The sequence below is a fragment of the Bos grunniens genome, chromosome 6 (assembly GCF_055505025.1).
Source record: "Bos grunniens cultivar Pamir isolate PY7600 chromosome 6, Bosgru_T2T1.0, whole genome shotgun sequence".
Classification (NCBI taxonomy): Eukaryota; Metazoa; Chordata; class Mammalia; order Artiodactyla; family Bovidae; genus Bos; species Bos grunniens.
Window position 1 is genome coordinate 7,475,242 of NC_141170.1, and position 26,108 is coordinate 7,501,349.

The 26,108-nt window shown below is 37.5% G+C and overlaps 1 protein-coding gene across 11 annotated transcripts in view; it reads right to left on the minus strand.

Annotated features, from left to right (window-relative positions):
• Positions 1-26,108, minus strand: part of CPEB2 (cytoplasmic polyadenylation element binding protein 2) — a 68,877-nt gene that overhangs the window by 40,759 nt on the left and 2,010 nt on the right. For 5 of the 11 annotated variants that reach the window (XM_086407473.1, XM_086407472.1, XM_086407469.1 and 2 more), the window contains exons 2-4: positions 22,975-23,256; positions 22,112-22,201; positions 13,905-13,995 (exon numbers count right to left, since the gene is read on the minus strand). In XM_086407473.1, the coding sequence (XP_086263599.1) occupies positions 13,905-13,995; positions 22,112-22,201; positions 22,975-23,256 (463 nt within the window). Of the gene's footprint in view, positions 1-13,904; positions 13,996-19,720; positions 20,471-21,242; positions 21,438-22,111; positions 22,202-22,974; positions 23,257-26,108 lie in introns of those variants that run through there. The other 6 variants (XM_086407477.1, XM_086407476.1, XM_086407475.1 and 3 more) reach the window with 3 other exon arrangements.

Below are 26,108 nucleotides of genomic sequence, written 5' to 3' on the forward strand. Positions count from 1 at the left end.
CTGAGAACAGAGCTTAGCATGTATCAAAAGTTCAATAAATGATAGCTATGATATGTTATATATTGGGTACATATATTAAACCAACACACATACACAACACTCTTAAATAAGAACTAATTCTTCTTTTTTATGTGCTTTAAACAAGGCATTGCTCCCACTGCTTTGGTAGACTCTTCTCATATTTCTTTCATTATCTACATTTCACCTTTATTTTGAAACCCAGTTAGGAAAAAAAAAAATGGTTCACAGGAAGCCTGGTAAAATCCACTCAGAATGTGGTCATTACCAACCTTGAATAATTTCAGTCTCTGCTCAGATCCAAAAGGCAGGACAGTCATTCCTGACCTCACTCCCAAATCTGAATGCATGCCTCATAAAAGCCTAAGAATAAGATCATACAAATGTAGAAAAGACCCTTAGATCCAGATTCCAAGAAAGCAACAGGATCATTCCTTACCTTCATCTAATAAAAGCCATCAGTCTACTTTAGTTTCCAGGAAAATTAATCAAGCTAATTCACTCATAAATAAGGATCCCATTATAATTTTCTTCACCTAATATTTATAACTTTCAAAACATTTATCCAACTAATACTAGACCATACATTAGGAGGGCTTCCCCGGTAGCTCAGCTGGTAAAGACTGCAATGCAGGAGACCCCGGTTTGATTCCTGGGTTGGGAAGATTCCCTGGAGAAGGGACAGGCTATCCACTCCAGTATTCTTGGGCTTCCCTGCTGGCTCAGCAGGTAAAGAATCTGTCCGCAATGCGGGAGACCTGGGTTTGATCCCTGGATTGGGAAGATCCCCTGGAGGAGGGCATGGCAACCCACTCTAGCATTCTTGCCTGGAGAATCCCCATGGACAGAAGAACTTGTGAAGGCTACAGTCCCTGGAGTCTGTAAACACCAAGGAACATAGAATATGAATAAGTTTTTTTTTAAGTATAACCACAGAGAAAGACAAAAACAATAAAGGGCTAAACTTAAGTCGTTAATCATCTGGTAAGATAATGTTTTATTGTAAAATCACTTCAATAAAACTGGTACTAACTGATATATGCAATTAAATGTTAAAATCATGTTGCACTAGTGGTCACAAAACTTTAAATTATAAAAGGGTTTATTAACAAAAGTAATATTGAGAATAACAAATGGACAATCAAACATCATCAGTGATAGTACAAACTGACATAAAACTTAAAAATAAATTGGCAAAAGTGGGGGTGGGGTGGGATGATTTAGGAGATTGGGATTGACCCAGACACATTACTATGCATAAAACAGATAACTAATTAGAGCCTGCTGTATAGCACAGGGAGCTCAGTGCTCTACAGTGACCTAGATGGGAAGGAAATCCAAAAAAGAGAGGGTTTTTGCATACATAGAGCTGATGCACTTCACTTTACAGCAGAAACTAACACAACACTGTAATGCAACTATACTCCAATAAAAATTAGTAAAACAATAAACTTAGTCATGCTTAGGGAATTAAGACTGCTGGTCATCACCATGGTCTGATTCCACAAGAGTGGGAAATCTGTGAACTATCTCAGCAGCAGCAGACATCAACCAAGGACCACAGGTCAAGTAGCAACCAGGCTTTCAAAAGACACTGTTTTAGAGCCAGAGAAAGGATTCCACTTCCAAACTGAGACTCTGCCCCTCACTTATGAGTTTCCTTCCTTCTTATGCTTATTGAGACAGGCTGGGACCTGGGACCCTTTGCTGCAGTGAGCTCACCTGCACAAAGGTCTATTTGAGCATCAGAATACAAAGAAACCATACGGAACTAAAAATAAAGTGCCTACATGTGCAGTTGCAGCACATTATGAACAATAAGATACAAAAAAAACTCAACTGCCACTTCTGAGGCATCAGGAGCAAAAGCACAGTACTGTGCATGATCTATCCCTGCACACAGCACCTCCAGGGCCACCAAGGGTGGGTGGACCACTTAAGCCACCCCCTGGCCTGACCCACAGATCCACCCCTACCTTCACCCCATTTAAAGGACTAGTTCCCTCCCCCCTCTCAGGGAGCATAGGAGAGAACAGTAAAAATCTGTTATTTGTTTTCACTCCCTTTTGCTGTAGCAGGAGTCAAAATAAACCTTGCCTATCATGGTGGCTCAGACAAAGTAAAGAATCTGCCTGCAATCCAAGGGACCCAGGTTCAATCCCTGGGTCAAGAAGATCCCATGGAGAAGGGAATGACAACCCACTCCCGTATGCTTCCCTGGAGAATTCCATGGACAGAGGAGCCAGACGGCTATAGTCCATGGGGTTGCAAAGAGTCGGACAAGACTGAGTGACAAATACTTTCACACTTTGGGGGGAAAAAAAAGTTGGCAATATGCGTCTAGTGCCTTGAAAACAAATGTAATGTCTATTCTATGGAAATAAACTCAGAAAAAGCTCATTGACTTTCATTTAAAAATTTAAATACCCAAATGTACAACAGTAGGGGAATGGTTATATAAACTTTTTTGCATGCATATAAATAATTTTAAGTTCTAAATAAATATTGATGAAAATTTTTTGGACCATTGTTTAATCTTTCAACCAATAATTCACTGAGCCTGTTCTATTTGGTTGGCACTAATACAGATGCTGATTCAAGATAAGGCAAAAACAGAAGTGGTCAATGCTCCCATGATACACTCTCATGTGAATAGAAATATACACTGAAAAAAAATAACTGAATCAGAAATAAATGAGAAAAGTGCTCCAATTGAAAATTTACATGGTTGCTTAGCAATCCTTACAAAGTAACCCACTACTGACCAGAGTGTCAAAGAGGCTTCACTAAGGAGGTACTTAAACCAGGGATTACAGAGTCTTCCAACTGAACATGGAGGAGTGAATACATGAGCTCATCTCTGCTGCTTTCTGAAACCCCTAAAATGTCAGCATAGAAGTTTTAAAGAGGCATAACCACCATTATGACAAAGAGAATTGGACAGGATCACAGAAGAATCATATCACATTTTCAAAAGCTGTGAACATGAATGGCTGATTGGTAGTTGACTGTGGAGACCAGAAATCACCAAAAACACTAAAGGCAACCTGGTGTGTACATGGGGAAGATTATCAAGAAATAAGCCATTTACTATAATGAAAGCCCCCAAAAGTTGAGAAATAAGCAGCTCTGGTTATCATTCAGAGTAGATATGAGTAGAACTGAAAACTGGGAGGTGGATGATTGGTTCAAGCAGAGACACCTGCAGCCCCTTCTCTGGCTCTTCTAAGAAGGCTAACTAGGCAGGACTACAGCTTCTAGGCCGAAGAATGGAAGACAGACATCCAAGTCCATTCCCCAGAACAAAAGAAAATGCATGAACACAGATACTGGGACATACAGATCCACTTACAGTAATGCTCACTAGATCATAAGCTGTAACTACACACAGTTTCCAATCACCATTTCTGTTTTATCTTTAAAAATGAATGGACAGCAAAGGATCATAAGATACTGAACAAAAGTCTCCAGCATGAGAAAAAAAAGAGAACAAAACCAAACAATTACAAAAGAGGAACTTGAAAGAAGCATAGACAATACAAGGAACTGGAAAAATAATAATGTTTAAACACTCCAGAGAAATAAGATCAAAGAATAAAAATAAGAAAGTTCTGAGAATTTTTCTAAATAGGGTCTTAAAAGTCATTCAGAGAAAATTTTTTAAATAAATCATTAGAAGGATTGAAAGTAAGAGATGAGGAAACCCTTCCAAAAGTGAAACAAAATATAAAGTCATGGAAGTTAGAAACCAAACGTTGAGTATAGGAGACAATATTTCAAGAACAGCAATTTCAGAGAGGGGTAATATAAAAAATAAAAGAGAAGAAATTATTAAAAAAAAAAAAGGTAAAAAAATTTTCCAAGAACTGAAGGAAATTAATCTCTGAAATAGGAGGACTCAACTAATGTGCAGTACAAGAAATAAAACAAGAAAATGGAATGATAGAAGGAAAGATGGAAGGAAGAAAGGGGAAGAAGACAGACCGGTAAAGTCCCCTACCATCATACACAGGAAGACCCATATTCATTAGTACAAAAATTCAGAACCACAGGCATGAAAATATTCTAAAAGCTTCCAGTAAAAAAGTAAAATTAAAAAACAGAAAACAAGACAATCATACAAATGAACAGGTTTTAGAATGGTGTTAAATTTAACCCTGGAAGTAATGAAGCATTGCTTTCAACATTCTAAATCACTAATACATAATTCCACACGAGCCTATCATCTTATGTAGGTAGAATAATCATGTTTTTATACATACAAGCCTCAAAATTTATACCCCATCTGAAAGAAGGTTGTAAGATAGGCCCAATAAAACATATATAAATCATTAAGAAAGAACATGGAAATTAGGACATGAATCCCAAAGGAATAAGGAATTCTTGGGCTTAAGGAAACCACAAAATGACAGTTATGATGGGCTACAAGAATACTCACACCGTTGTGGGCGGGGTGGGGGGAAGACAATTTATATGACTATTTGCTGTTTTTACATGTTCCAAGAAGCTTCAGTGTTTTACAAATATATTCTGGGATGAATTAGTGTATGTACTTAGAAAACTAAGCAAACAAACCAAAAGAGACAATGATAAATTCCAGGAAAAAGAGTTATATGAGACAGAAAATGTTACAGTACAAAACATATGAGGTTCATCTGTAAATAACATTTGTATTATCACAGTAATTGCATCCTCTAAAACAAAAGTGGTCCTAAAATAGTTTTCAGAGGACAAAGCAGTGAAAATGTTGGGGGTATGGGTAAATCAAAGTAGACAGTCTACAGACAATACCTAAAATGTAGGAAATATAAAGCATAAGCGCATATTATTTACAAATAATTATGCGAAGAATAGGTACAGTTGAAAGTGGCTACATCCAAGGAACAGAAATCAGAAGTAGACAGAGCAGAATGAAGAAAGACTTCTATTTTTTCTTCTATAAACCTTATGGCACTATTTTACCTTGTAATCTATGTACATATATTTTTTAAACTAACTTTTTGAAAGTTAACCAGGTTAGAGGGAAGGTAACTATTTGAATATCTCATATATCTTATGTTTATATATTTAAAAAGAAAAAATGAGAAAAATTATATACCAAAAATATTAAACATGGTTATTTTAGCTTGTGGAATTATTGATAATTTAAAAACTTTTTCCCCCAAGTTTTTCCAAATTTCCTTTAATGAATACACACTACTTTTTGAAATAAGAAAAACATTTCAAAGAATAAAGTCCTATATCCTGCAGGAAAACCTTTCATTAGAGACTCAGATACTTTTCAAATACTTATTTCAAATACAAATAAGCTGCTAAAATTCATAGGCTCAGTTATCCCATGTATTTATCACTTCAGGTTCTATATAAAAAATATTCTTTCTGCTTTTATTTTCAATTTAAAAATAAGGGCTGTAAGCCCATATTTAAAGTTCTAGGATAGATGCTTTGCATGAGTAATAAACTTTTAATAAATACACATATGCTTTGAATAAATGTGATTTTTAAGAAAATTCATTGTTATTTCTGTGCAATAGTTTTTAGTTTTTAGAAAAGAAACTGTAATCTTATATAAGTCAAATCATTTAGTTGACTATTCAAAGATGCTTGGAAGAAATAACAACTCTAAATTTAATAATATTGTTGCTAAGAGAAATATTTAAAATTAAATAAAAATTTAAAATCTCTATCCATGATACCATATTTCAGATGAATCTTCTACAACAAGAATTTTTGCAATCACACTTTCAAAATTTCCTTTTCAATCTGCAGATAACATTGACAACAGAAGTTCTACTCTAATAAATTGTTCCGTTAAGATGAGCTAAATTCTGAATAGTTGGGGGTAAAGGTATCAAGTATGTCACAACAGTGATCACCTCTTAAAATCAGAACACATTTAATAAAATGTATATGGCTTCTATATAATTTAGTCCAAAAATAATTATTTTTTTCCTCTTTATCAAAGGCCAATGATCTACAGAAAAAGAAAACAAAATCAATGAAGTAAAAGGGAAAGAATATGTAAATTCTACTTATTCCTTTTTAAAATAGAAGGAAACATTTTACTTAAAAACTGAAAGCATACATAGCAATCTATTATCTTGTTGTGGAAAACATTCTAATAAAATGATTTTCATCTATACGTTTTTTCGGCACATGTGAAAATTTTGACTTCAAGCCACACAGGTGGCTGAAGAAAAGCAAAATGGTTCTGGGAAATACATGCCTCTCTATCAGAGTTATTAATAAGCTAGGGCAGTTTAAGAGGAGGGAAGTAACTATACTTTGACATGGATATTGCTGGTATCAGTTTTATTTTTCGCTCTACTCTATTTTAATAAAAACCACTCAATTTTTTTAAACTTCTTATAGATTTCTTTGATCTTGTTCTAATAGAGGAGAGTTTCTTAAAAGTGTACTCATCACATAACCTGCCATGGCTAATTTCTAGAACAGGGCCCTGAAGCTGCATGTTAAACATGCTCTCCAAGTCTGAAATAATTTTTTTTTTCTAATTATGAAATTTGATTGCTTTTTAAAGACTTTTTTTTAATATGGACAACTTTTAAAGTCTTTTTTGAATTTATTAAAATACTGCTTCTGCTTTATGTTTGGGTTTTTTTGGCCACAAGGCATGTGGGATCCCCAACCAGAGATCAAACCCACGCTTCCTGCGCTGGAAGGTGAAGTCTCAACTGCTGGACAGCCGGGCAAGGCCCCAGAAGCTCTTAAGCTCGAAAATGTAAGTTCTCACACCAGAATTTTAGAAACTGATACAAGTTATTTTGTGACTCTGTACTTAAATTGTAAACTGTGGTTTCAGCTGATGGGTCCAATGTGATAGTTACTGATGTGCTCAGACGCTCAGCCCTGTCCCACTCTTTGTAACACCATGAACTGTAGCCCACAAGGCTCCTCTGTCCATGGGATTTCCCAGGCAAGAATATTGGAGTGGGTTGCCATTTCCTCCTCCAGGGCAATCTTCCTGGCCCAGGGACTGAACCTGTGTCTCTCACATCTCCTGCACTGGCAGAGTTCCACAGAACAGCAAGGAGAGAGAAGAAAAGTCTTATTAAGTGAACAATGCAAAGAAACAAAGGAAAACAACAGAATGGGAAAGACTAGACATCTCTTCAAGAAAACCTGAAATACCAAGGGAATATTTCAGGCAAGGATGGGCACAATAAAGGACAGAAATAGCAAGGACCTATCAAAAGTAAAAGATATTAAGAAGATGTGGCAAGAATACACAGAAGAACTATACAAAAAAGGTCTTAATGACCCAGGTAACCACAATGGTGTGATCACTCACCTTGAGCCAGACATCCTGGAATGGGAAGTCAATTGGGCCTTAGGAAGCATTACTACCAACAATGTTAGTGGAGGTGATAGAATTCCAGCTGAGCTATTTAAAATCCTACAAGATGACGCTGTTACACTCAATATGTCAGCAAATTTGGAAAACTCAGCAGTGGCCACAGGAGTGGAAAAAAAAAATCAATTTTCATTCCAATCTCAAAGAAGGGCAATGTCAAAGAATGTCCAAACTAATACAACTGAACTTATTTCACATGCTAGCAAGGTAATGTTCAAAATCCATCAAGCTAGGCTCCAGCAGTACATGAACTGAGAAATTTCAGATGTACAAGCTAGATTTAGAAAAAACAGAGGAACCAGAGATCAAATTGCCAAAATTCACTGGATCATAGAGAAAGAGAATTCCAGGAGAACATCTACTTCTGCTTCACTAACTATGCCAAAGCCTTTAACTGTGTGGATCACAACAAACTGTGAAAAATTCTTTAAGTGATGGGAATACCAGACCACTTGACCTGCCTCCTGAGAAACCTGTATGCAGGTCAAGAAGCAACAGTTAGAACCAGACATGGAACAACAGATTGGTTCCAAATCGGGAAAGGAGTCCGTCAAGGCTGTATACTGTCACCCTGCTTATTTAACTTCTATGCAGAGTGCATCACACAGAATGCTAGGTGGGATGAATCACAAGCTGCAATCAAGACTGCAGGGAGAAATATCTACAACCTCAGATATGAAGATGATATCCCTCTAATGGCAGAAAGTGAAGAGGAACTACTAAAGAGCCTCTTGATGAGGATGAAAGAGGAGAGTGAAAAAGATGACTTAAAACTCAGCATTCAAAATAATAAGATCATAGCATCCAGACTTGTAACTTCATGGCAAATAAATGGGGAAAAGTGGAAACAGTGATAGACTTTACTTTCCTGGGCTGCAAAATCACTGAGGATAGTGACTGCAGCCATGAAATTAAAAGATGCTTGCTCCTTGGAAGGAAAGCCATGACAAACCTAGACAGCATATTAAAAAGCAGAGACATCATTTTGCTGACAAAGGTCTGAATAGTCAAAGCTATGGCTTTTCCAGAAGTTATGTATGGAGGTGAGAGATGGACCATAAAGAAGGCTGAGCGCCAAAGAATTGGTGCTTTTAAGCTATGGTGTTAGAGAAGACTCTTAAGAGTCCCTTGGACTGCATGAGATCAAACCAGTCAATACTAAAGCAAATCAGTTCTGAATATGCACTGGAAGGACTGATGCTGAAGCTGAAACTCCAAAACTTTGGCTACCTGATAAGAGCAGACTCACTGGAAAAGACCCTGCTGCTGGAAAAGACGGAGGGCAGGAGAAGAGGGCAACAGAGGATGAGATGGTTGGATGGCATCACTGACTCAATGGACATGAGTTTGAGCATAGTCTGGGAAATAGTGAAGGACAGGGAAGCCTGGTGTGCTGCATTCCTTGGGACTGCAGAGTGGGACAGGCCTTAGCGACTGAACAACAACAACTTCCATTTTATACTAAGACGAGTGAGGAGAATATCAGAGAGAAAAGAAGTGTCTTGAAAAGACGCAAGAATTTAGTTGATACCACCAGGACCACTTAGCATTTATAGAGTCATTCCTTATTTCCTCAAGGATTATTTTCCTTAAAATAAGCAGAGATGTTTTTCTTCAGGAGTTTAGCAGTCAAGTGATAAAAATGATGCTACGATATACAAAAACACAGTAAATAAAAACATTTTCAAGGCATCAACTTCTAAAAATATGTCAATATTGAAAAATCATGCTCTAAATCCTTTTTCTTGAATTCCCCTTAATTGTTTAGAGAACATTAGTAAAGGCATTGTGACTTGCTGACACAGAACCTAAGATTGCTAAATAAACTACATTTCTTCCTGCTGTTCTCAAATAATCTTTTATGTGCTTAAATTTTTTGTTTGCCCTTATGATTTGGAGGAGGGGGTAGGCAATTTGGAATAAAAATGCTTACACAGTAAGACCTTTTTTGTAAACTGCTGAGGGCAGAGAGGGGAGAGAGATTAACAATAATCACTGACTTGTTCTTTTGTTTAAAGGGGAATGAATTGACCCACACATACAGAAAAAAGATCACAGATTATTTAACATAGGTATGCAAACACAAAACTGCAAAATCACAAAACTTCACTTGGCAAAGCATGATTTACTTTGACCATTAAAAGAATTCATAATTGTCCTTCCTATGAAAAGGAAAATATTTGTCAAAAATCAAGACAGTCACCAGAAAATGGATGTTCATGGTGAGTAGTCACTGCAGAATAAATAAAACAGATCCGTCAGTGCCACTTGTACTACGGAAAGCATAAAACAGTGTGTTAGTGTTCACAGTCCAGAGCAAAAGACTCCCCCCACCCTTAGAGGACTGGCTGAGCGGTGTCACACCCAGTCACCGGCAGGCAGCCCCAAAACAGCTATGCCAGGACAAGTCTGCTGTCAGCTCCTCAGTTACGACAAGCTCTTGAACACAACCTGCTCCCTCTGTCTAGTTGATGCTTTCCCCCCATATTGTTTCATCCTTGATTTGCTCAGGTTTCAGGTCTCACCTTTTATTTCTCCACATCTACCTTAGATACCTCCACTTATTACCTCCAAACACTTCATAGCCTCCCCTCCATAGTACTCTAATACTTACCGTTATATGTGTACATAATCGAGCCCACCAGGTTCCTCTGTCCATGGGATTTCCCAGGCAAGAATACTGGAGTGGGTTGCCATTTCCTCCTCCAGGGGATCTTCCCTACCCAGGGATCAAACCCGAGTTTCCAATGTCTCCTGAATTGGCAGGCGGATTGTTCTTCACCACTGTGCCACCTGGGAAGCCCTACTGTATGTTTATATTAATGTGTTATATGTATCTATGCATATCACACATGTAACTAGAAGGTCTCTCTTCCTCTTTGGCTGTACATTCCACAAGAACAGAGACCATGTCTGTTTCACATAACACACAGCAGGCTCTTGGATACTGCCTAGTATAAAAGAAAGCACACTTTCTGGAACAGCATGCATCCAGGGTTTCATCTATGGCTGCCATCACTTCACATCCTGAGAGCCTTGACAAGACCATTTCACCTGCCATGCCAGACTAGAAAGACCTTAACAGTAAACAGTGGAGGTTCTCTGCTGCCCTGTAAAAACCACTAGGCTTGCATTCTGGGCTGAAGCAGGGGCAGGAGGGTCCCTCTGTCAGTCTAATCAGTCAACAGTCATGCCAGTAACCGGGAGTGGACTTTTTTTGGATTCCAGAGGACTGCCTGATTGCTTTTCTGTCTACCAACATAAACCCTTACCTGAAGCAGTTTTTCTTTTCCTTTAGAACAGCAGAACCCAATGCAAATTTTGTTTCTGCCTTTCATCTCTCTGGGAGGCAGCCTCCATGACTGCCCCTGCTGCTCTTTGCCTCCCAGGACTCACAGCTCTTGGGCAACAGACTCCGCCCCAGCTGAGCAAGGTGATCTATGTGGCTAGTATGCTGTCATGGAAATGATAGCATGAGACTTCTGAAGCTAAATCCTAGAAGACACTGGGGCACCTGCTTCGAGCTTTATCATTTGCTCTGGGGGTAGGGGGGGCACGCTTGGAGGACACTTCGGCAGTCCTGAGCAGAGGTCCGTGATGAACTGTGTTCTCCTGCCAACAGCCTGCGCCAACTTGCCAGCCACGTAAGTAAGTCATCTTGGAAAAGGATCCCCCTCGCCTTAGTCAGATCTTCAGATGACTGCCGCCTCATTGTTCTGACTGCTACCTCCTAAGACCCTCACCAAAACTAACCTGCTAAAGAGCTTCTGAGTTCTAAACCACAGAAACTGCAGGTGATAATAAAGGTTCATTGTAGCTTCAAGCTACTAAATTTGGGAGTAATTTTTTATGCAGCAGTGTATAACTAATACAATCTTTCACCACTCAAGTTTGCACAGAAAATTTTCAAGAAACTGTCACCACTTACACAAAGGGAAATAAGAAATTCATTTTTATTTTCAGTTTTTCATTTACCCCACAAGTCTCACCTCTCTGTTCATTAGATTCCATATGGAAGACATAGCAACTGGTTAGATTATTGAAAAATATTTTAGAAGGATAAGATTTATTCTGCTTTTTTAGAGAAGAGAATTTTCATATGCTAAGTAGAGAACAGAACTTTCTGAAAGTGATGAAAAGATGAGATAAGAGAGATGGGATAGAGGCTGAAGTGATGCCCTAAAGATCAGGAATGGAAAGGAGGGGAAATAAATTCAGGGATTGGTTTCTTCTATATGTCACAACCTTGCTTTCCTAAATTTTTACTGATGCCCAGCCCCAAGAAACGGTGTAAGGATCAGCGTGTGGGAGTAAGATACACAGTATGACAAATCCCAGGAGGCAGGGAAATTTGTACTAGTTATAAAAGAAAAAACTAAGTGACAGCACTTGGATATCAGGACGATTTTAGAAAGGTGCGTGCGTGTGGGTGTGCTAAGTCGCTTCAGTTGTATCCAACTCTGCAATTTCATGGATTGTAGCCCACCAAGGCTCCTCTGTCCATGGGATTCTCCAGGCAAGAATACTGGAGTGGGTTGCCATTCCCTTCTCCAAGGGCTCTTCCTAAGCCAGGATAGAACCTGCGTCTCTTACGTCCCTGCATTGGCAGGTGAGCTCTTTACCACTAGGGCCATCTGGGAAGCTCCAATTTTAGAAAGGTAATAGAACCAGTCTTATTTCTCAATTCTATGGAGAAGCATTCTCAAATGTTTTCTTTTGTTTTTTCTCTATTCCCTGTCATAATAAATGTGGAACATAAAATGTCTCAATTAGAAAGAGATGTGTTACCATGATTCCTAAAGGTGGTTAATGAGCCTTTTTTTCCTAACAGAAGAATTCTGAATTCATTTGAATATTTCAATTATTGATATTAAATTCCTTTTAGCCTCATACTGCTTCTGTTTTCTTTTTCAAAGTCTTCTTTCTAGGTTTCCTTCCATTTTTATTATAAAATATGCTAGAAAAACAGAAAAACTGGGATAATTAATAGTGAGTATATAATTAATGTTTTCTCTTAACATATTCAAAGGGCTTCTTTAAGGAAGGCTGGGAGAAACAATGATGAAAAAAGTTTAATTATCCACTGGTTACAGTTAATATTGACTTGATCAGTATTAGAATTTCTAAGCATTTTCTTTCTATAGAAGGCAAGGAAATCAACAGAGGGAAGGTCTTCATAATCATAAGCTGCTTGCCAGCTTCTATTCTTAAACAGTGGATCCAAGTGCCCTTGGAACTGTTGGGGTAACTGGGTTAAACAAACAAACAAACAAACAGAACCTCAAATACTCAAAAAACTAGGCTGAATTTGGTTACAGGCAATTTCCCTCAAAAAAAAAAAATTAATAATAATAATAATCAAAGTCTAACTATCTTAATTAGTTTGTGAGTAGAATTAGCATCATTACACATCATTGACAATTACCAAAATCCCCTGAGCTTCTCAAAGTCCTCACCAACAAAGGAAACAAAAAGATAAGAAACTCCTTTACAAGCAAAACCCAGAGGCAGAACAAAAGTGTTGAGATAGCTCATCAGTACTGCCAGCTCAGCCAGAGCCATTGCCTTGCTGCCAACTCTCGGGTTCCAGAGTTTTTAGGCTGACTCTTATAAGGGAATCCTCGGCTTTACAGAATTAAAAAGAGAACAGTTTGAAAGACCCTGAGCCAGAACCAACCAGTTAAAGTGCCCCTGATTCCTGCCTGGCTCACAGAAACTGTGTAAGGTAATAAAATGTTTATTGTTGTCTGAAGCTGCTAAGTTTGGGGACTGTTCATTATGCAGCAACAGACACTAGTATTTCTCATGACTCAAGTTCACACAGTTTGCTAGATTCTCATCATTTATAATATAAAAGGCAAGAATATATTTTATATGAAGAAATATAAATCACTAACATGTAACATGCAAATGAAAACAAGTTTGTTAACACAATTTCTTCAGTTACAGTTAACTGTAACTGTGACAAGGCTGACAGTATAACGTTACGGGCACTGATTCTTTTACCTAATTTGCCCTAACTTTTATGACTAGCTTCTCTACCTCAAAACCCTTTCAAATTCCTACAACATGACAGCAGGAAGGAAAATGAGAAAGGAAGTTAACTTATGACGATTTTAGGCTGGAATTACTACAAACTGCGAGTGCAAGTATTTCAAGAAAGATTTTTTTTTCTTTTTTAATATTTCTGTATTTGAAAGAATTCTAGAATAGTGGCTATAATGCCTTCAGAGCCATTCTTCATCCTTGGGTGAACTGAGTTATCTCTAAAAAGTGGCTTTTTCTTAAATAACAAGTCAAGAGATTTAGGTTTTTCCATTTCTCTCTATAAATTGGCATAAAGTTAAAGCAGCTACCAAGGTAAAAATACGACTTTTCATAAAAACAAAGGCTCTTAACAAATTTAGAATTTTATAGATGAGATAGGTGTTAGTGCTTATTTTCATATGAAAAATGGTAAGAGAAGCAGACAAAATGGTGGATGGCATAAGAAAATAAAAAAGTCACATACCCTTAAGAGGATCATGCTCTGCTCTCATAATATCAATAAGGGAATTTTCCAGAGAGTGCATATTCAAACTGTCATACATTCTACTTCGATCCTAGAAGAGAAGAAGATAAAAAAAAAGAATATAGTCTACACAATTTTTTCAAAAAGTGATGATTAATGTACTATCTAAATCTTCTTACATAAATTAGGACATTTGACTAATATAATATTACTAGTCAGTTTGCAACCCAAGACAATGTCAATAACTAAGGATCTCCTGAGCTTAATATCTCTTGTACTGGAGGACAATAGATTTCATACATTTATCTCCAAAATCACATATCAAAAGTATCTTATTTAATCAGCAGTATTAATGCAATACAGTAAAAACAATTTCTGTTGTTATCATTCTCAACTTATAAATATTTCTGAAATCTTATACACAAAGAAAGCATTTTCAGTTGTTATTTAACTTTTAAACTTTTCACATATATTATAGGAATTTGGACACTGGCCCTTGAAAAATAAATATTTGGGTGAAAAGGCTTAATTCCATAATGCACCATACTTTAAACATCAAACATTGTATGCTATTTAATAGTCAGAATTTCATAATAAAGAATGCATAAGCATCCTAAACAGTAAAAATTAAAAGCATGAAATACCAATTTCAGAACAAAGACAAACATCAAGAATAATCCTGACATATTGATCTCTGCATTTCCAAATCTTCTCTCCCCTCTACCCACTGTTGCAAAAAATGAAGGCAGGGGAGAAAAGGGCGAAAGAATTCTCACTGCAGCAAGTTTCCTATATCATCAAGTCTCAGAACAAAGTCTTTTGTGTAGTTTGAAGTTTTGTTTGCTGAATGTCAAACCCCTCAACTTGCTTACTAGAAGGAATCTGATTCTGTAATGTTCATTTATTTATATTGTATTCTGTTCAATATACATTCAATAAACTTGAACAAATATATACAGGGAGCCACCACAGCAAGCCCTGGCCTGTGCCCCTCTAATTGCCAGGCAGTCTGTTCCCAAATTATGCCCATGTTAACCCCACTCATTTATGTTTAAGTGTGTACCCTACCCGGTGCTTATGCATTGTGTGTAAATGAGGGGAAGGTTGACCAGGCAGGCCACTTCCAATTCTCAAAGAATAATGAACACAGAAAAAGGAAAAGAAGAACCAGAAAAGTTGGGGGAAAAAGTCTCCACAGAAATCAGAATGAGGCACTTCTTAACCTAGGTCCCTGAGCTTCAAGGACCATGACACCTGTGAGATGATGTAATGCTCCATATGGACATGTATATGTGATTTTTTCCTGAAAAGGTTTATGGTTTCCTTAGTTTTCCAAAGGAGTCCACAATCCAGAGAAGATCCAGAACCACTCTTTTAGAAAGCCAAGGAAAAACATAAGAAGCTTTTCTTAGAGTATGTTGACTTTTTAAAATTCTCCTCTGACGTTTCAATGAAGGTTGCAAGCTTTTTTTTTTTGAGGGGGGCGGGGGTGGGGTGGGAGATCACCACTGCAGACTAAACAAGTCACTGTCAGAGAATTCAAAACTGTGCAAAGCAACAGTGAACGATGGAAAGAATACTAGACCTGGAAGATCCTGCTGGAGCTTCATCACTACCTAAATTAGCACCCCTTACTTAGTTTGCCTTAGACTCCTGAGATGTAACACACCCACCAGTAATAGGTGTTCCCTAGAACAATGACCTTGATTGGGGATGGAGGCACACAGTCACTGAGCTGTAACAGCAACTCTCGCACTTAAGCATGCTTCAGAAATATCTGGAAGGCTTGTCAGACATACACGTTTGCTGGGACTCATCAACTGATTCAATAGGTCTGATTCAACAGGTCTGGAGTGGCCTCTGAGAATTTTATTTCCAGTAAGTACCCAGGTGATCCTGAGACTGCTGGTCCAAAGACCACACTTTAAGAAGCATTGCGCTTCTTAACCTGAAGCTACTTAACCTTTTTAGGCTTTGTTCCATCTTCAAGAAAATAAAACAATCGCATCAACCTAGATGATATCTAAAGTCCACTTTAAAAATAATAGAAATAATGGAAAAGCAAAAGACTTACAGTAGTATATAACAAATAAAACTGGGATACAGAAAAACTTGGGCAGAAATGACATGCAATTTTTGTAATCTATCCAAATATGTCCATCTTTTGTGCTTCCATGTATGAGTTCATAACTAATTTGTTGGTTTTCCTGCCTCTGTCAATGAATTTCTAAGTTAATTAGGGGTAGGGACCTGCTAATTATGGAATATAACTATCTCTCAAATGTTTGTTGAATGAACAGTATTTATCTTTACCATAAAAGCTGCAAAAGTTTAACTTGAGCTCAGAGACTGCACTTTTAGGTGGTAATTACAAAGGACTGCAAATCTCAGAATCTTCCATAGACTAAGTACTCAAAATGTTAAGTAACTAAACTGAGACAAGTATCAGGTAATAATGTGACCTTGTTGTCGACTTGAATTTCCAACCACACAATAAAAGATTAGATATTATATTCAAAGCTCCAAAATGTATTTAAAATATAGAATTTAAAAAGTAAACTGTCATGACAAAAATCTTAAAAAAGTGTGCTGTATCAAAGGGTTCTAAGATGGAATATAACATAGATACTTTATAGCCTACTGATCTTAAATTCTTACAAAGAAATGTGTTATGGTTCAGGGCTATCTTCTCAGGCTTATGTTTTCTGAACAGAATCAGACATGACCTGTCTTCAGTCAACCTATGAACTTAATTAATGGTAACTAATACCACCCAAATTTGCATTTCCCATACAACTTTGATTTATGTATTTATTTGGCCAGCCTCTACCTCCATTCCAAGGAGTATGATTTTGCTTTAGAGCACAGCAAAATTAATGCAGAATCCTATACATACTGTCAACGGGCCATGGATAATATTTAAGGCATGAAGAGAAAATATACAAGCAAGTTATTCAATAAATGTATCAACTCTGGCAACTCTTATTTTTAAAATAAAAAAGCCACATGTATTAACAGCTTTAGTTTTAATACCTATATCCAACTAAAACAGTGAGATGCCCACTTATAAAGTCCCTTATTTTCCTTTGCATATCAAGTCTTTCATCATGAAACAAACTCCTATTTCAGCAAAGAAAACAGCAAGCTATTTTAAAACTATTAACTTAGTTATACTTTATTAAGCATCAGCTGCAGCCCACATGATTTTTAAATCACCAAATACAAAATAGCCTTGAGCAGGCAAAGAGCTCATGACCTCGCAAAAGTTACTTTCTGGGTAATGGAACCTGGAGGTCGGTCATGTTAAAAAAAGATACAGATAATTCCATTAAGTAAAGTGTGGGGATTAAAATATAACTTCTGAAAAAAAAATATTTGGTTACAAGACAAACACTCATGCATTCTTCAGGAACAGGGACATTAGAACAAATTGTGTTCATGTAAACTCCCATTGGTTCAAAAGCTAAATGGAAATCCTGAATCCATTTTAAAGTTATCATAAACACAGGAATACTGATTATCATAAAAAGATGGGAAATCACAGCAATGTAATTTACATTTATTACTACATGGTTATTTGAAAACAGCCAATACTTCACAAAAGTAAAAATCTACCAGAAAAAGTTTATCCAAATCTACTGCAGAAATATGAAAGCTATGTGGCAAAGAACCAACTAAATGGGCTTTCAGAAACTGAGATTACAGTATCCCACAATGAAGAGGCAAAAATTAGAACACAATGGTAAAAAAACAACAATCTCTTATATTCTGATAGTTTGCTACAGTCTTTAAATACAAACATTTGCCACAAAGACTTACGGAAGCAACAACGAACTCCTAGAAAGACTAAAAAACACAGAAAGAACAAAGTCATTCTAATTTTAAAAAGGATGACCTGGAAAGATTATGAACATTGATTGAAAGTTAACTAATGTGGTCAACAGTGATATTAAAATACAACAAAAGGAACTTAAACTTACTTAAAAGGGAACTTTTTTATGGGATGTTGTATTTTTGCTTTGACACAATCAAAACCCTATTTATTATTTCAAAAGAGGTAGGTAAATAGAAGCTTTTCCTTTTGACAATGATGTATCCTCCCTATGAAAAAAGAGGCAGATTATAGAAAGCCCACCAGGTTCCTCTGTCCATGGGATTCTCCAGGCAAGAATACTGGAGTGGGTTGCCATGCCCTCTTCCAGGGGATCTTTCAGATCCAGGGGTTGAACCTGGGTCTCCAGTATTGAAGGCAGGTTCTTTACCATCTGAGTCACAAGAGAAGCCCATAGAAAAACTCTATATCATATTTAAAGTTATACCAGATGGCTTGGGCATATATTCTTCTGCCTAAGTAGAAATATCAACTTTTGTTGTATTTTTGTGTTTAGTTCTCCTGATTATACTCTGCTACTGCACTTTACTGAGCAAGCATCAGATACTGTACTGCTCTGCCTCAGTACGCAATGTAGCTCTCAATCTTATACACTCCCATCTGATTCTCTGTTGTTTCACACAGAGATATCCCTTATTCATCCAACTGGACTTTCATCTTCTCAAAAGCAAAGAACAGTATCTCTCTAGACATATCTCCAGGGTAAAGCACTACTGCATATACAATGAATATACATTTCTTGACCTTCCTTTATTATTCTAATCCTCAACAAAGAGCTGTAACAGTGATTTGGGGGGGAAAACATCAAGCCCCAAATAGCCAAAGCTAATTTAGTATCCACAATGGTTAAATAAAATGGAAAGGTAAGTAAAAAAAATACCTGGTGTAAGAATGTATCAAGTACAAGTAAAGAACTGAACAGATAGGAAACATAAAAAGGATCTTAAGCACAGATAACGAGATCCCATCCTACCTTATTTTCAGTAGGTATGATAGTTTCACAACTACCAGTGTCCCTATAAACTCATCTAGTTTAAGAATCACAATTTAAGGAACGTTTCATTAAATGAAAACTTGGACTTGACCTTGTTTTTTGTATAATGTGAATAAAGTCTCCAAAGAATATATTTTTCTGAGAGGTCCCCAGATTATCACATCACATTTATCATAATAGCCTGGATATTAAAGATTAGCAAAAAATATCTTCAGTTAATTCAAGGTAGTTTATGTACATTCCCAGGAACTGCAGGGAGAACATCTATAAGACTCCAAGTCTAGAGCTGGAAAAAAATATATATACACATTCAGCTAAAGAGCAGGCCAACTCTCACAGGCTTTATAGGCTATAATACAGTTTTAAAAGCATGGTGTTGGTTTGTTTACAGAAAACTGATATGCTATATATAAACTAAGTAATAACCTCAGCTCCTAGTGTATTTACTCTCCATTGAAAATATTCCAGTATTAATGAATAAATATACTGCAACCTGTTTATCTGCCTAAAAATTCAATTTTAAGGTAATTTAGAATTCATACTTTTGAGTATGACTTAGCATATTAGCAAGAGTAGCTAATAGCATTTTAAACAAAAGTAGTATTATATTTAGCCTTAAAGAAACTAATAAAAAATACATTCATTTTAAACTCAGAAATGAATATAACAATTTATATTTGTTTTTAAAAAGTTTTTAATCTGAAGTGTTTTGATTAAAAAAAGAGGGAGTATTTTAAATAAGGAAATGCCAATTTGAAAATTTTACATACAACTGAAATAAAACCAATGTACAAAACTATTTCTTTTCCATTTACTAAATTCCGTTACACGTCCCATTCTTGGTATAGGTTAGGCCAGGTACAAGAATTAAGACTTTAGTTCTACGGTTTACTACAGTTTAGACTTAAATCAATTTGAGACTTAAGGAAATTTTAAAAGTTAAATGTTTTTATTTGTTAACTAAAATGTATTAGTATAAAAATATTGTATATGATAAAAAAGATCAGAAATGAAAATAATCTCCCCAGATATTTAAGTGTCTAAGTATTTTCTATAATTTTAACTTTGCCAAATATTGAGGAACTACCCAACTGTTTAAGATACCAATTGCAGCTGCTGCTTTAGTTTGTAGCTGCTGCTGTATTTCTAAGAACCTCAACTTCAAATACCTCAACCTTTTATGGAAAGAGAGAAACCCTGAACAAATTTTGTATAATAAGTACCCTTAGAGTACTCAAAGAAAAAACATCATTGCTTTTAAGGCCAGGTGGGATGTCATACAGGGTACGTCCACCGCCTGGGACCAATGCCCATTGCTCCCCCTGCCCCTCAAATAAAGCAAGACCCTTGTATTCTAAAAATAAAGGAGGGGGGATAAGGAAGCAGGGAGCAAAAGACGTGGCCACAATAGATGAAAGAAAGCACAAGAGCTGGCTACAAAGGCCTTACAGGATCTAGTTCTAGACATTCCTCTTACAGATAGGGAAACTATGACCCAAAGAGATGAAAGCCCATAAACTGTGTCATCCAATGTCAAAAAACGCGTGAGAGGAAGAAGATTCAGGTTTCAGGTCTCCTTTTCTTCTAGGTCAGTTCACTTTCCACTATCTTTTTCTTTAGCATTCTCTTCAACTTCATCCTCATATCTCAGGCTCAGGAATCCACAGGGATTGCCAATATCTCAACAATTTACCAAAAAATAAAAATAAAAAAAATTATCCTTATGCATCAAAATCCTTTTCCTAAAGTGAATTTACCTTAAATCCTAAGGGCATAGATAAGAGCAGAGAAGCTGAGTGGGAGGGCTGATGGCCCTCATCCTGTGGGAGTCCCATGGGCACCTCTGCAGAGCCCAGTTTGAAAATTCCCCTTTCATTATGACCTCTATCTATTGCAGCATTTTTCTACCCACTGAAGCCATCTTAATAACCTAATCTCTCAACATCTGTCCCCCAACCCCCATGGATCCTCATTGACATCTTTGTCTTCTTTTTCCTCCACAGTTACACATCCCCCTCACATATCCTCCTGCTTCCTCCTGGTACAACCTCTTCAAATAATTATGTCCTTTCTTGTCTAAAAACATGTCCCTTGCCACCTTCAAAATAATTACCAGTTTTTCTCTTCTAGCATACCATCTCCTAGGCATTTATGTATTTAATTTGAACACCATAACTTGAAAATGCCACTAATATAGCCTAGAAGAAGAAGAGAGGAGAAGAGAGGAGAGTAGAAATAGATGGATTACATTGCAACATTAACAAGATAATAAATTACAAATTACATGAGATGCATACTTATTTCTAACTGGAGATTCTGGCAGGACTACTTTGGTAAATAGGTGGACTTATTTAAAACAAGTGCTAATGGCTGATTACTGAAGTTACTGCCAACCCTCCTGGTTAGAATGCTATTTTCAAATGTAATATTAATCTGTTTATACAGTCCTTACTTGTAAAATCATTTCATGTTGATAAAGTAACTACGGATAACAGAGCTCCATTCACTGGACTCCCACAATGTCAAGTCTATGGTCATTCAAGCTTGGGCTCTGTAGTAAAGAATCCTCTTTTGTGAGGACTGAGTGTTCTACTTGTCCTGCAAATTATTCTCATCACCTGGTACCCAGTATGCATTCAAATTTCATCTGCAGGAAGAGAGACAGCATTTTGTAACCATAAAGGACTTGAAGTTGATTCGACTAAGACTTGACTCTCAGATGTTTGACTCAGTTTCTTTTCTATAAGGAACTGATTATTTGGGAGAAGATAAGTGCATAATAGCAGTAACAAAATTTAGAGAAATACAATAAACTTTTTTATAAAGGTGAAAAACTGAACTAAGGGCTTTCTTAGAAGTATATCTCAAGACAAATACAGCATGTTTCATGAAAAAGTTTGCCAAAAAATCCTATAAAACATTTATTAAATGTACGATTAGATGTTAAACATATGATTTTATACCTAACTGCAAATGATTCTGAGAAGACATAAAATATGTTCACTTTAAATGATTCTGAAAAGAGATAAAAGGTGTTCAGTTTGACTGATGTTTAAAGTCAGGTGCACTTGGGTATATGATTCCTTTTTCCAAAAACAAATCAATTACTTTCAGGAAATGTAAAATGATTATGAGTTACTTTCAAATTTAAAAACGAAGCACTTTAAATAGTTTAAGAGATCCTTTAAAAATATGTTGCTTTCAGGCTTTCTGACATATGCTTAAACAAGTATAATTGAAAAGTACATACTAAATCCTACTCACAATACAAATACTAAGCCCCTAGCCAAAATCCTGGTAAGTACACACTGTGCAGCCTACCTGGTCTATTCTGGATGTTCCGGCTGCAGTGCACCAACTATCTTGGAGTGAATCTGAGCCCCAAGCTGGCAACTGCAAACTAGATCTCACCTTCAATAGCATAGAAGTTTTCATCAGAAACAAGCAGTTCTCTTCCCCATACCCACCCACAAAAAAAAAAAAAAAAAAAAGGAACAAAGAATGAAAAGGAAAAAAAAAAAAAAAAAAACAATCAAAAGTTCTATCTTGTATCTTTGTTCCATCCTCTAACAGTGTTAAGGGAAAGATATTCTCATTTTAGATAATATAAGGGGACTTCATTAACTTAAAATATCAACAAAATATTAAAGGTCTGAAAAAATGTCTAATCCTCATAAATATTAGGCCACATTTAGAAAAAGTCACTGAATCAGTGAACAAATTTGAATTTAATGTAAAACACCCTAATATTATTTTGCCTTGATCAGAGCTGCACTAACTATATTTGAATATACATACAGCTGATCATAGTCAAATTCATGAACAATTACTAAATATTTTAGTTTAGCTATATTGGAGGAGAAACTCATTTTGGTGGCCTGTTAAAGATTAATAAGGCATTCACAAGGAGCTGCCAATTAAAAAGCTTCAATATGAATTTAAGAAATATAGCAGGGTTTTTCTATACTTAATGAAGCTTGTTTTCTATTATGTGTTTAGAGAATGTTTTTTTTTTTGGTCTCATTTTCTCTGTATAGGTATTTCATCCTGTGATAGACACTTAAACATTAGAGCTTTCTCATTTTAATCCATGAACTTTATCATACTATTACTACTACCACCACCCAATTTCCTATATTGAAAGATTAACATTAGAAACAAGGCCATTTACACACCATTCTTACCTGTAAGGGTAAGAGTGTATTACTATTGTTGTCTGTTCTGAACACATTATCTTCAATCCAAGATTTTGGAGTCAGTGATGGAGTAGAGCGAGTGAATTTCGGTGGTGCTATGACATTACCAGAAAACGGTTTCTTCAATGGAGATATCTGATTCATAGCTCCTGGAAGCCCCATGTTTCCAGTTCTACGGTGATCTCTGCCGTGCATCGCTCCCCAGGACATACTTCCGGTGCCCCAGCCACTGCTTTGATGGTTGCTCCAAGGAGATTGTTTCAGAAGAGGCTGGGGAAAACACATCTATTTAAGTTACAGGCATTTAAAGAGTTTATAATTGAAATCCAAACCTAGGCCTGAGTTAAGAGTTCATATAATCTTTTAAAAAATGAGTATTTAATAGACTTGAGATCTTGTATATGAAAACATATTCACTTAATGCTAGGTGACTTTTCGTACTCTCGTCTACATAAATTATAATGAATCAAGCAGATATTTCAGGACAATTACTAAAATAGAACCATGCAGTTACTTTTTTTCCCCTTCAAGAGAGCCATATACATGACAGATATGAAAAAAAACTAAAGATAAAAATTGAAATTAACTTTGAAGATCCTTAAAGATATAACTTATACTATGATCTTTACGCAATCATATTCTGCTAAGCATACCACTAGAAATAGGGTTTTATTTATTAAAATATACCAATCATATGAGTGAAATATGATCACTGTAGAAGTGGTTAATAACATTTGGCTTTATTCTATAGAATGGAATAAAAATGCCTTTGGGGGATAGAGAAAATACAAGAAATGTCTCTCTCTTTTTTTTGCACTGTATTCAACTTTTAAAATATTTTATTCCACTTTTAATGTACTTTCTTTGAAATTTTTGTAGTTGTTATTTTACTTAACTATCCAAGAAACTGTTATTATCTGCTATTATCCATAGGTGGATACACTGAGAAGACTATGTACTTTGATCATTCTAGTAGAGATCTTAATAATACATGTCTCCATTAATGTCATCCATTTTCAAAAATAAATTATATTCCAAAACAGAACCAATGGCAAAAAGAGTTGAGTCATCAAACAATGAAAAATTCTCCAAGAGGCTATAACTGTAGATTTTGAAGAGTATTAATTGCTAGCAATTATATTGTCAATAAGCTTATAATTTAATAATTTTGTGGTAACATTGAGCCAAAGGGAGTATAGGTCATAGAGTTACTATGTAAGTTAATAAGTTACTGTTAAGTCAAACACTCTTAAACCTATTTTTTGGATAAACCTGATCTATAGTACCTGTTTAAAAACATTTTTTAATGCTAACATAACCATGAATATATACTACCCTTTCCCCCTCTACATATTTCAAAAGCATAGCTAAGGGTCCATGGACAAATCTCTCATTCTTGAGGGCCTTACTTTCCTCATGGACACAGTACTCAAACTTCTCTTGCAGTGATCTAAAATTCCATTTAATAGTTGGGTGACCTTTTACACTCCATTGCGAGACCCTTCTGTTTGACAAAAAGCGGATTACTGTTAAATATGGATCTCTGTATAGTCTTCTAATAATAGTCCACGGCCTCAAGAACACAAACATACCTATTGATAATTGTCGCCACAGGTTTCCAGTTAAAAAAGAAAGACCCTGACATCCAAAAGATAGCTCTTCAAGATCAGGTAAATCATGGAAAAGTGGCATATTATTTCAAAATTAGTTAATTTCAACTCTTACAGGCCACATTCTCCTTTCTCAGGGAGAAACCAGTGGAGTGATTCAACAAAAGCTGTTAACTGTTATTCTGGTTAATTTAAACAGACTGTTAACTGTTACTTGGGTTAATTTAGATAGTAGTCACCTCTTGAAAAGGTTAATCCTTAAAAACTAACCCGTCAATGGAAAAAGTTACATCAGTTAATACTTAAGGTTAAGGTCCAATTTTGCTTCTCAATCTTTAATCACTGAAGTGGCCTTAGACAGAATAACCACTTTAATAAATGCTGACTAGATTAAAAAAAAAAAAGAACAACAAAATACTCTTTCAATGTCAACTAACCAACCCAGCGGTCACTCAGACGTTGTCCTGACAGGATAACAACACAGTCCTCGAATTTCAGAAAGGACCCGGATGAATAACCTGCCCGTTGTGATTTCATAGCTACACTACCCCCTCAAAATATACCCCCTTAAAATAATCTTCAAGAGAAGATTAAGGCCACCAAAAAAAAAAAAAAAAGGAAAAGTCTTCTCTTCAAGGTAACACACTAATCGCAGGCTCGTTTAGTTTTAAAACCTACAAGATATTACCCAAATCTTGAGAGGCACAGAAAGTGAAACAAGCTTGGAGCACCGATCTCCTCAGCCATCTGACAGCTCGGGGGGCCGACCCACGCGGGGAGGGAGGCAGGTCGGCGGGAGGAGGGCCGGCCGGCGGCCGCTCGCCGACGCGGGTCCCGCCGGCCTAGGCGGTGCGGCGGCCACCGCCTCGCCCGCGACGGCTCCCTCCGGCCAATTCAGGAGGAACGAAACCCCAAAGCAAAAAGGCCTTTCCGCCCATTCCCTCACTGGACGGCGGCGGAGGCTCACGGGCTGCCCACACGCGTCGCCTCCGGTAATCCTTCCCCAGCTCGCTTCCCACAGCCGCTCCTCCCGAGGCCGCCGCCCGAGCCCGCCGGTCCCGCGTCGCCGGCCCCTCGGTCCCCGAACCCCGGCCGCCTCGCCGCGTCTCCCGGGCTCGGGGAAGCCGACCGGCTAGTCGGCCGGCCGCCCGCCCGGCCACGGGGGCGCCGGCGGAGCCCCGGGGTTGCCCGCTCCGTGGGACCGGAGGGGACGTCGCGCCCGGGCGCCCGCCGCCCCGGCCCGGGCGCCATTCCGCCCCGGCCCCAGCCTCCAGCGCCGCGCCGGGGCGTTCGAGGGGGCGCCCGGCCGGGGCCACTTCCAGCCGGGCCCGCCTCCGGAGCCCCACAGCCCACGGTGGCCACAGCCCTCCTGCCCAGCCGGCGGCCCGAGTCCCGTGGCCCTTCACCGCCCTCCGCGTCCCCCTCCTTCGGGCGAGCGGCCCTCGCCGCGGCTCCTCGGGGCCGCTCGGCCGAGCCCGGTCTCCGGCCGCCCCGCCCGCGGTCTCCCCGGCC